This window comes from Topomyia yanbarensis, chromosome 1 (assembly GCF_030247195.1).
Source record: "Topomyia yanbarensis strain Yona2022 chromosome 1, ASM3024719v1, whole genome shotgun sequence".
Lineage (NCBI taxonomy): Eukaryota > Metazoa > Arthropoda > Insecta > Diptera > Culicidae > Topomyia > Topomyia yanbarensis.
In genome coordinates, this window is record NC_080670.1 from 30,107,363 (window position 1) to 30,119,704 (window position 12,342).

The following is a 12,342-nucleotide window of genomic DNA, read 5'->3' on the forward strand; positions in this document are numbered from 1 at the left end:
ATCGGTTGAGACGAATTTAGTTAGCTTCACATCGTTTTGCATTGAAAACATATCCAGGAAACTCCAGGTGGACACGGTCTACACAGATCTTAAGGCCGCTTTCGACACAGTCAACCATGAGATACTGCTTGCAAAGCTTGATAAACTAGGATGTACCTCGAGTTTCTGCCACTGGCTTCGATCCTACCTTGTTCACCGCGAGTGCGTCGTGCAAATTGGCGACAACGTGTCTGAATCTTTTTGCAATAATTCCGGAGTTCCCCAAGGTAGTACACTAGGTCCATTACTATTTTCATTGTTCGTGAATGATGCGGTCTTTGTTCTAATGCGTGGAGGGAAACTGTTTTTCGCCGATGACTTGAAGATATTTCTTGTGATAAGGAATGAAGCCGATTGCCGTGAGTTACAGTGTCTCATTGATACATTTTACAATTGGTGTCAAAGAAACATGTTGATCCTTTGTGTTACGAAATGTTTTGTCATCAGTTTTCATCGTACAAGAGACATGCTTAATTTTAACTACAACATTGCCGGAACTCAGCTGCAACGCGTTGACCACGTAAAAGATCTAGGTGTTATTCCTGATGAAAGGCTAACTTATACCAATCACCTGTCAGCGACCATCGACAAAGCAAATCGACTTCTAGGTTTTATGTTCAAAATTTCTAGCGAATTCCGGGATCCTCTGTGTTTCAAGGCTTTATATTGCTCACTGGTGCGCTCGCTGTTGGAATTTGCAAACATCGTCTGGTGCCCTTATCATGCAACGTGGAGTGAAAGGATTGAAGCTGTCCAGCGCAAATTTATACGATATGCTTTACGTCAATTGCCTTGGAATGATCCGTTGAACCTGCCACCATATGAGAACCGTTGCAGACTATTAGGACTACATACTTTGCAAGAACGTAGACATACTTCGCAGGCCATTTTCATATCAAAGCTTCTGTTGGCTGAGTATGATGTTCTCGATCTCCTTGGACAAATCAACCTCTACGCCCCAACCCGTGTTCTTCGCCCTCGGACATTACCACACATCGAAATGCGAAACACCAACTACGCTGCTAATAGTCCGATTTTGGCGATGGTTCGTCGCTTCAACGAGCTTGCCGAGCACTTTGACCTCAATTATAATTCATCACAATTTCGTCACCGTTTGCTGTTACATTAGGTTAATTATTTTTAGTTTAGTTCATTAAGACTTAGTGTCAGATGAACACAAATTTTAAATACAAATACAAATACAAATACAAATACAAATACAAATACAAATACTTGGAATAGAATGATTAATTTAGAAATGATTAAAGAGGATTTTCAACCAAACAGAGACAAATTGAACACAGCATTGTGGTCGTGTCATAAATAGCATCATGAAGACGAATCTGAGACAAGTTCAACAGTAATGGAAAATATAGAACATGAGTTCATTAATTCATTAATACATTAATAAATAGATTATGTGTGCCAACAGTTTTAGGGAAAAGAAAGTTCTCTGCATATGATTGATTGATCGCGAAACGTAGTAGGTGTTAGCTCTATCGATTTTTTAATGGTCCTTTTCAGAATCACAGAGACCTATATTCCTAGGGAATTTTGCCGTCGACCCTCAATTATAATACGAGTATCAAATTTAGACCAGTATTATTTTCAAACTTTCGATTCCTTACCACGAATACCACGTGGGATCGCTACGCATTTATTGTATTATACAATTTTATTTAATTGGGTTTAAAGTGTCTGTATTCTTCAACTCATCAGGTCATCAGAATCAGAATTGCTGAGGATTTGAATTTTAGAAATCGTCAATTCCTGAATTTCTAAATTTCTGAATTACAGAATCGCAGAATTGCTGCTGAATTGCTAATATTTGAAATTCAGAATTTCTTAATTGCTGAATTCATTATTTGTTGAATGTTGAAATTTTGAATTGCAGAACTAAAACTTTTAAATTGTTGAATTTCTTACTTCAATTTAATTTTTAAATACCTGAACTCGTATTTCTTTAATTCTCGAATTACTGAATTGCCGAATTACTGGAATCGAAATGTCCTGGATTGTTTAAATGTTAAATTACTAAGTTTCTGAATTGTTTAGTTAAGGAGTTGCTGCATTTCTGAATGGCTAGTTTCTGCATTGTTGAATTCATTACTTGCTGAATTCCCGAAATCCTGAGTTGCGGAATCGTTGAATTCCTGAACTCCTAAATCGTTGAATTTATTACTTCCAAAATTCTTGAATTGCTGAGCTGCTGAATTCCTGAATTGTTGACTGAATCAATTATTTCAGATATTCCTGATTTACTGAATCGTCGAATTTCTGGTATCATAAATTACCGAATTGTTGGATTGCAAAATTTTTGAATTACTGAATTGCTAAGTTATGCATTTAATGGAACTCTGAATTGCTTGAACTGCTGATTTGCCATTTTGCTGGATTGCTCAGCTCATCCATTTTTGAATTTCTGAATTGCAAAATCACAGGATTGCTGAATTCGTTATTTCCTGAATCAAAGAATTACTTAATTAATCCTGAGTTTCTGAATTCCAGACCTGGTGAACTGCAGTTTTCCACGAATTGTTGAATTTCAAAGCTTCTAAATTGCTGAGATGCAGTATCACAGAATTGCTGAATTCCCGAGTTCCGGAATTCTTGAAGTCCAGATAATTCCCAAGATCAGGAGTTCCGTAATTGCTGAATTACTTAATTGTGCTACTTAAATTTTTTTTTAAATTTTTATTTCGATTATAGAGGTTTTAACCTTAAGGTCATTCGCCTCTTCGGGTTTGAAAAATCTCTTATGAAAAATTTCTAACCCTATGTGCGGGGTCGGGACTCGAACCCAGGTGCGCTGCGTACAAGGCAATCAATTTACCAACTACGCTACGCCCACCCCATTGTGCTACTTTTCAATTACTGAATTATTTAATTCTTGATTTCTTTAGTTCGTAAAATGCGGAATTGCCCAACTCATGAGTTCCTGAACCACAGAATTGCTAAATCGCAAAATTGCCGAATTGTTGAATTCATGCATTTCTGAATTCTACTGAAACCCTTGAGCCCCTGAATTGCTCAATTTCTGAATTGTTTATTTGCTAAATTGTTGAATTTCTGAATGCCCAAATTACTTAATAGCCGAATTCCTGAATTACTCCATTCCTGAACCGCTTATTTGTTGAATTCCTATATCCTATTCCTGTCATTTATTCCATTCCTTGCTTTCGTTTCATTCGTTCCATCTTCTCCATTCGTTTAGTTTGTTTTATTCAGTTTATTCATGCTTACAATACTTTTATTCGGCACTTTCCTTCCATTCGTTCCTTTCTTTCATTCCTTTTTTTCATTCATTCTATTTGGTCCATTCCTTCCATTTCTTCTATTCCTTCCATTCCATTTCATCCCTTCCAATAGTTTCGTCGATTCATTTCAGATCGTTCCTTCCATTCATTCAATTCCGATAATTCATTCCATTTCATCCATTCTTTCATGTCTTCCAGTAGTTCCATTCGGTTCATTGGCTCCCTATCTTTCATCCTCCTTTTGCTCTGTTTCTTCCATTAGTTCTATTCGATCCAATCGTTCCAGTTGGTTTATTGGTTCCATTCATTCCGTTCCTTCCATACCTTCTAGCCTTACGTACCTCGCCCTTATTAGTTCCATTCCTACGTGTTTTTTTCTGATCGTTACCTTCGTGCCGTACGCTCCATTGGTTCCGCTTCTATGTGTTTCAATCGATCCATTCCTTCTATCTGTTCCGTGGTTCCGTTCATTCATTCTTTTCATCTTTCTATTTCTTTCTAATCCTTCTATTTACTTACTTCCATGCCTTCAATTCCTTTCATTCTTTTCAATCTTTTTTTTCCTTTATTTGACACGGCTCATAGCGGTAGCTTAACGGAGCCGTGGATCTTTTAGATGTTTACAAATGTAAAAATAAAAATATAAACAAATATTATTATAATATTGGATCTCGTGCGCGCAACTTTTTGTTGCGAGCGGAGACCTTTTTTCGCGGGGTTTGCTGGCAATCTGCATCTGGGGGGTCATTTAATTCTTTTTTGTTTTTCACGTCCAGGTCGAAGCCGGCTTGGTGTCCGCGATCAGATGTTTTTCCCTGTTTTTTGCACTTATTGGTGATCAGCGTAAATCCGTCACTGTTATTGTTATCCTTGACAATGTTGCTTACAGTTGATTTTGCGGTACTTTCTTTCCAATCTCTTCCATGATTCCATTTGTTCCATTCCTTTTATTACTCCATCCATTCATTTTAATACTTTCTTTGTCTCTTCTAATCTTTCCGTTCCATCTAATCTTTCTATTCCTTCCATTTGCTCCATTCGTTCTATTGCTTCTATTCGCTCCTTTTTGCATTTATTGAACATATCTCATTCCTTTCAGTCATTGCATTATTTTCGGTTGTTCAATTTATTCCGTTCATTTCATTCCTTTCGTTTCATTCGTACATTTCAGTCCTTACATTGCTTACACTTATTCCATTTTTTTCAATTCTTTCTACTCCTTCTATTCCTTTTACTTTTTCCATTCACTTTTCTCCTATCAACACTTTTCGTTTTTTCAACAATCCCATTTCTTATGGTCCTTCCGGTGCTTCCTTTTGTTCTATTCGCTCCATTCGGTTCTTTCGTTAAAGTCATTCCATTTCTTTCAAAACGTTTATTTCATTCTATTCCTTCTACTCGTTCCATTGGCTCCATTGCTTTAATTCGTTCCATTCCCTTTAGTTCTTCAACTCCGTGACTCACAACCTGGGGTCCGCGTACCCCTAGAGGGGTTGTGAAGTAGTTGCTGGGGGATTGAAATTTCAAGTCCTGTTTCCTAACAAACTGAAAATAATATATTGGTAGCACACAAAATCGATCTTTATCGGTGGTTTATGTCCGCAGCAAGCCAGTGTGATTTCTAAGGGGACCTTGATACGAAAAAGTTTGAGAGCCGCTGTTTTAATTCATTCCATTTCATCAATTCCTTCAATTCATTTCAATCCTTCCATTGGTTCTGTTGGATCCCTTCGTTCCGTTCCTTCCATTATTTTCAGTCTATTCATTGCTTCCTTTTGTTCCCTTTGTTTTGTTTTAGCAAAAAATGTCTTCCGTTTGCTCCATTTCATCCTTCCTTGAATTCATCTATCTCTAAAATTAATTTAATTCGTTCCATTCCATCCATTTGTTCCATTAGTTTCATCTACTCCATTCGTTCTTTTTTTCCATTCCTGTAATTCTTGTTCTCAATCACTTATTTATTTTTTAAATTATTGATTTATACATTTTTTTAATTTATTTTATATCATACCTTCCAGCCTTATATCCCTCCTATTAGGTATTCCTCTTATTCGTTAAATGCGTGCCGTTTGCTTCATTACTTGTGTTTGCTCCATTCCTTCATTTTGTTCCATAATCTCCATTTGTTTCGCTCATCCATTCGTTCTAATCCTTTAATACATTCCATTCCTTCATTCTTTTCAATCGTTCCTTCCATTCCACTTAATCCTTCTATTTCTTGTATTAACATCATTCGTTTCTTCCGTTCCTTTACTTCCTTTCATTAAATTCATTCCATTCCTCTCGTTTATTATTATGATAAATTAAATGAACGGAAAAAATGAAGTCATTTGTTCCGTTCATTTAATTTATCATTCCATTCTCTCATTTCAGTCCATCCATTCCTTTAATTTCTTTCATACCGCTCATCCATTCCATTCCTTCCAGTCATTCCATTCGTTAAATTTCTTTCGTGCGTTCTTTTCAATCCATTCGTCCAAGTCCTTTAATTCATTTCATTTCATGCATTTCCTAATTCGTTCCCTTTTTCCATTTGTTTCGTTAGTTAATTCAATCTTATTGTTTACATTCGTTCAGTTCCTTCCATTCCTTTCGTTAATTCCATTTATCTCGTTTCTTCCATTTGTTCTATTCGTTATATTCAGTCCATTCGTTCCATCATCCATAGCCATGTCTGTTATTTCCATCTATTCTTACAATTCGCTTGACTCGTTGTTCCAATAGTTTTATGAATCCCGTTCGATCCGTTCCTTCCATACCTGTCATTCCGTCCCATCCATTCATTTGTTCATTCATTTATTTATATATTTTTATTTATTTATTTACTCATATATTTTTTTTCCATTATTCAATTCTTTATTTATCTATTTGTTTATTTATTTATTTATCGTACCTTCCAGCCTTACATACCTCCCATTAGTAATCTTCCTCCTATTCGTTAAATTTGTGCTGCTCGGTCCATTGGTTGCATTTGTTTCGTTCCTCCAATTCTTTTCATTTGTTCCATTCCTTCTATTTATTTCCGTCCATCTGTTCCCTCCATCCTTCTATTCCTTCTAATCCTTCATAACATTGCCTTTCTTCCATTGTTTCCAATCGTTCCTTTCATTCCCCCTTATTCTATTCGTTCCGTTCCTTTCATTGCGTCTAACCATTCTATTTATACATTTGCATCATTCGTTCCTTCTCTTGCTTTCATTGAAGTTATTCCATTCCTCTCGCTTATTCTGTTCTATTCACATTTTTCATTCGTTCCGTTCATTTAATTTGCTTCAAAACACCAACTACTAAACTCTTTTCGTTTTAAAATAATGAGAACTTTTATATAAAAAAATCAACTTTTTCAAATAGCATTTTATTCGATTAGGGCACTTAATATTAAATACCGTTACTGCCATATGAAATAGCATGCTTTGTAGCATAGATCACCAAAAAATGGAATATGCGATATTTTTTATCTTGCAATATTTACTCAATAAATAGTATATTTTTAATAAAAAGTATATAAAACTTTCTAACGAGAGAAGCTAGAGGTTCGGTATATTAAGACAAAATATCTGAAAGTATTTGCAAAAGTTATGCAAAGAAAACCACGCATTTTTTGGGAAATTTCTTATAAAATGAAAAGTACGCGACAAAAAGTTTCAGGGTCTTCGGCAAATTTTTTTAAAATTTTATTTTCTTCAATTTTCTGGAAGACAGCGAAACTCCATCTCGAACTATTAAAAAGTTAATTTCCTGATTTTATATACATTTCGAACCACCCTACCCACTATTTAAAATAATAGAAAATTTGAATAAAGTGCGATATTTTATCATGAAAACGAAACTATATTATTTATTTTGTCCACCGTGAAAGTAATTTAAACATATTTCAAAAGGTCACTTCATGGAAGTCCAATTTTTTAATATAACTTTTTCAGTTTTCATTTTTATCCAATCTATGTTCTTCTGATGTTTTTCGAAACTTTCGAAGACGACCATTTTCTTCTAATACATCAAAACTTTGACTCCTATCGTTCAAAAGATATAAGCATTTAATATATCAAAAATAGATTTATTAACTGAATTTTATGAAATTTACAAAAAATATCGTATTCGCCATTTTTTGCCCAATTATAACTCTAATCATGACTTCATTAATAGTTGAAAAAGAATTATCTTTTGTTTGCCCCAACGAGTTATATTGTAATTCTAAAAAAAAACATTTTCGGCGAAAAATTGCTCATAATTTTTCAATGAAAATAGTTAGATATATGGTGCCATGATACAAATTATTCGCCTTAAAACAATCTTAAAGTTGTCAGAAGACTACTTATGTTTTAAATCAATACCGCAAACGTTATTTAAATAAAACAGTTTTTCTAAGAAACACCCTAACCTCCGATTTTAAATATGTTGTAAAATGAAAAGTATGACAGCTAGAGCTTACATGTCTTCAGCAAATTGTTCCAAAATTTGTTTTTCTACAACTTCGCTGAAGGTCGTTTGGCTCTAGCTGGACTGATTAAAAAGTTAATTTTTTGATCTTGGTAAAATAGAGTTGTTTTAACAAAAAGAAGGGGCTCACAAACTACAAAAACTTCTCCAAAAACTTAATGAGGTTAAGTCATTTAGTTTTAGTAAAATTTTAAAAATCCTGCCAAATTTGCATTCTGGACAACTGTGACATTAGTACTTGCATATGATCTTGTTATTTTAATGATTAATCCCTCTAAAAGTGAGTTATGTTTACCAACTTGATTGCGTATATGGATATTATGTCTTCGACAAAGTTCTAGAGCAAGAATAACTGTGATGAAGACAAAATATTTATCTTTCATATCTTCAATATTATTGCAGTTTTTAGTGGATAACTTTTTAAACATTTTGACAGGTACGAAATGTTCCGTAAAAAGGTTTGAATTATTAAAATCGACAACTTTCTATATTTTAACAATAGCTCATCTCGTGTATTTTCAAAGTGATTTGGCAATTTTTGAAAAATAGTTTTTCAAATGGTGATTACCGTGAAAATGGCTGAGCTTACGTCAAAGCGTTTTCAGACTACTCATAAAAACTAGCAAGGTTTGTCATTTTCCGCTATGATTTTCGTGATTAATACTTCTATAAATGAAATTTTACAAGTAAATTTTTTTCTAGTAATAGAAATCGGCTAACGGCTTTGGAAAAGTTGTGGAGATTGATTTCAAGAGTATCTTTGCTGAATACATGAAGTTTCTTCATTTGATGCTTAAGAAGTTATAGCTTGTTATATTTGGATGACCCCATTTTTTTAAAATATCTTTTTATATTTCAATCTTAGGAGTTTTAGATATTCTACGAACTTATTTTAATCGTCAAAATACACAATTTTTATTACGGCGTAATTTTTCTTATCTCGAGTATTTTCGAAAATATTTGAACTCTATTTAGTATTAAAGTGTTAATGTAGCAATTTTAATTGCAGCTACAACTGGCTGCCCGTTCAAAAGTTATTACTTTTAAAACATTTGCTAATTTTACCCAAAAAAGCCCAATAACTTCTAAGGGATAAACCGATGATCTCTTCTAGGAAAGATATGTATCTTGATAGGACAAACAACTTTCTCTATGATATTTAAGAAGTTATGTTGAAAAAAGGTTATTAAGGGGTCATTTACAAACAACAGTCAATAACATCGGATGTATTATAAATGGAGATTTTAAAGATGTTCGCAAAAACAAGTTCATTAAAATTTCTGAAGACTGCAACTTCTTTTTCATACTTTGAAAAACATTGTAGTAAATATATTACTTCAAGGGCGATTAATCACTATAACTATATCATCAAAATGAAGGTCTTGGATCATCATAAAAGATCCTAGAAGACATCATTGCTGGACGCTTTACCGTGTTCGCGTGAATAATTGTTCGCGCTTTAATACGAAAATAAACCAATTATTTGCTTGAAGGGTGCGATACCAACATTTTCAAGAAGTCATTGATTTCGTTCGATATATCATAAGCAATCAGAACTTCTGTGCTTGCGGGACATCATGTGTGTTTCCGTATTGTATTTAGCGTCTAACTGGTAACGTAGTCGGTCTGATGAGACAAAGTCGAAACGTAAGTTCAGAAATTACTAAAAATATTGTTGACAAATTAGAAACAAGTGAAAGAGTAATTGACAAATTTGGGAAGCATAAAACCTCAATTTTTATTAAGGTAACCATTGCTGCTGCTGGCTCCGGGAAAAATCTTAAACCTAATATCAATGTTTTTAGTATTTATGTCACTCGTACATACTTCGTAAGTTAATTTAAGATTGTTGTTAGAATTTTCATTCAAAATACAAGAACACGAGTCATTTCGTTAATAACAACGCGAGTTATTTACGATTGAAATCTCACGCTGCCTTTGCGCCGAAGTTTTGAAACAAGGCCCCCGTATTGATAAATTACATGTATTTCCCATCCCATCAATCACCAGTCATGACAATGTTTTCTAATTGACTCACACACTAGTCTAATTATTGTCAACCACCCCTTTAAGTTATCTACCAAAAGCCACACCCTCACCCCCCCCCCCCCGATAAACATACCTTTCTCAGTTCTACCCGGGCATACTCGACCGCCGCGTCATCCAACTCCCCGACACTGCTGGCCGTATCGGTGAAATCCGTATCGCTGTACTCGGATCCGGTCAAGTACGGCGGCTCGTACAGATACTGCTTCCGTCGGATTTGAACACTGGGTGCTTTAACCACCCCACCACTACCACCACCACCGGGCGTCACCGTCCGAACCGATTCCCCGTCCGATTCGCCCGTCGTTTCCCCCTGCTGGGCCTCATTCTGCGACCGGCACTTCACATCGTTATTATTCGCTTCCACTACACTGACCCTGCTGCTGTTGCTGGGCTCCACATCGGAATTTGGCCGATGGTGAAAATCCACCGGCACCTGGATATCTTTCTGAACCACCACTGAACACTGCTCGTCACCGCTGCTGATAACACTCACATGCCGAGCGTCACCCGCGGTTCCCGCGGACAAATCACACACTTGCACTTTCTTCTCGTCCGTCTCCGCCGGCAGCGGGACGACGGCCGATTCTTTGGTAACACTGATCCCATCCTCCTCCTCCCGGCTAGCCTCCTCCACAGCTTTCAACTCCAGACTGCGTCGGTTCTTGCGCTTCTCCGCAATCTTACTCGGCTTGCGCGGAATTCCACTGCCGGACGGTTTCCGGCTGTCCTTGGATTTATACTGACCGGCCACCTTCTTACCATTCTTACCAACGCCACCCGGTTCGCTGAGTGGTTCCACCCCGGCCGGAAGTTCATCGGTTCGCGTGGGAAACTTACTGCCCGGATTCAGCAGTTCGTAGATGGCCGGGAAGGCACACTGCAGTCCCCCCTCCTTCAGCTGCTGGAAGATCAGGTACGAGGTGTCCGTGTAGCGCGACTTGGGCTGAAATATGGGCATTTTGTTTTTATTGATTATAGGTTAAAGTAAAAATTACACTCGGTTCTTCGTTCTGAGTTTCACGGAAAGTTTAAAACCATCGATGACTGACTGATATTTGGCACATTCCGTTCGCTTCTGGCAATCGACAGTTGGCGAGTGTTGTTATCAGTTTTTGTTGGAACGAGAAAAATACATTTACTGTATGATTGACGTTACGTATCGAGCGGGGGATCGGGGTAGGTCATGAAATTAGACAATAATCAGTCACGTCAGTCACGTGCGCCGGTTTTGAACCCAGGGATCACAAAAAAACAAGTTCAAAGCCGACCCCTCCCTCGGTTCTCACCTTGCTACGCCTCGGTTCCTCAGCGAGTAGGTAGTAGCTGATAAGCGGACAGTTTCCAGTGAATGGTGGATCATAACAAAATTCGACAACATTCGGTTTGAGTAAAGGCTAGTCAGCCAGCTAGCCGACTGACACCGACAGAGACCGTGCCGCCATCGATAGATTACTTCACAACTCCGCGCTCTGATTGCAGGACCGACTCGGTAGGTTGGTTACGTACGGTGGGTGGGAGGGGGAGCGATAAGAAACTACCGCGGTACGCTAATCATCACTAATGTCCGATTGAGGGGAAAATCCATGTGAAACAAATTGGATTAACCTAGGAACACGTGTTTCTCGTCACCGTTCATGTTTCCGTCCGCCTTTTTTTTGAGGTTAGAAAAATGACTTGATTTGTAAACACTCCTCCGAAAAGGAAACACGGGGAAAGAAACTAAAAGATTCACGCGGCATTCAGTAGCACCCATTTTCATTAGATTTAAAGATCAGTAAACAAGGAAAAAGTCATTTCCTCGTGTGCTGCACCCTCGCCGGTGGAAAAAGAAGAGGAGGAAAAAACCGCCGATCCACCAAAGCAGCATAGAGGGAACCGACAAGACAGATTGCACCACGAACACGGACGGAATGCACTCTGTGTCTCATCACCTTTGTTTTTATGATCTTTCACTTTCTTCTGGGGGCACTGCGCCGCCGCCTACTGTGTACGGTATGTGTGTGTAACTGATTGTGTATTTTCCTATATAGCAACCGAATTGAAATTCTAATGGGTGTACAGATGCACTTCTTGGATTAGCTTCTCTTTCTCGATTCCCCCCCGTTCGTCTTGCCTCTTGCGGTACTTGATCGAGTCCCGGCACGGAAGAAGGCAGTGCTTTTCTTTCACTGTACAGACACTGGCGAACTGGCGGTTCAACATAATGTTTATCTCCGGCAGATAATTTATATTATATAGACTGGTGAAGCCAGGAAAAAGTTAATTTCGGTCGAAGGTAAACAGGTTGAGTGTGTTTTATTTCTGTTTTTTTTTATAGGTGAGTTGTTACTGTTGATATATGGTTTTTGGGAAAAAAAAATCAAGCTGCATTTCGGAATCGGGTTGATCAAATCGAAAAAAATCTTTCATCTTCACCTTAACTTAACCCTTTCATGCCCAACTTTTTTCTGGTGCATGTAGGATTTCAAAACTATTTTTTCTTGAAAACGGTGGGGCCAAGAAACACGAAAAGGCATTTTTCATAAAGATAGGAGCTTCCCTCGCAGTGCTAGAAGCT

At 37.1% G+C, this 12,342-nt stretch overlaps 1 protein-coding gene across 7 annotated transcripts in view; it reads right to left on the reverse strand.

Moving 5' to 3' along the window:
- LOC131677221 (tensin-1) overlaps positions 1 to 12,342 on the reverse strand; it is a 659,813-nt gene that overhangs the window by 355,046 nt on the left and 292,425 nt on the right. For 2 of the 7 annotated variants that reach the window (XM_058956926.1, XM_058956927.1), the window contains exon 3: positions 9,859 to 10,728. The exons of the other annotated variants lie outside the window; for them this stretch is intronic. In XM_058956926.1, coding sequence (XP_058812909.1) covers positions 9,859 to 10,728 — 870 coding nt within the window. The remainder of the gene's footprint in view (positions 1 to 9,858; positions 10,729 to 12,342) is intronic. 7 annotated transcript variants of the gene reach the window in all.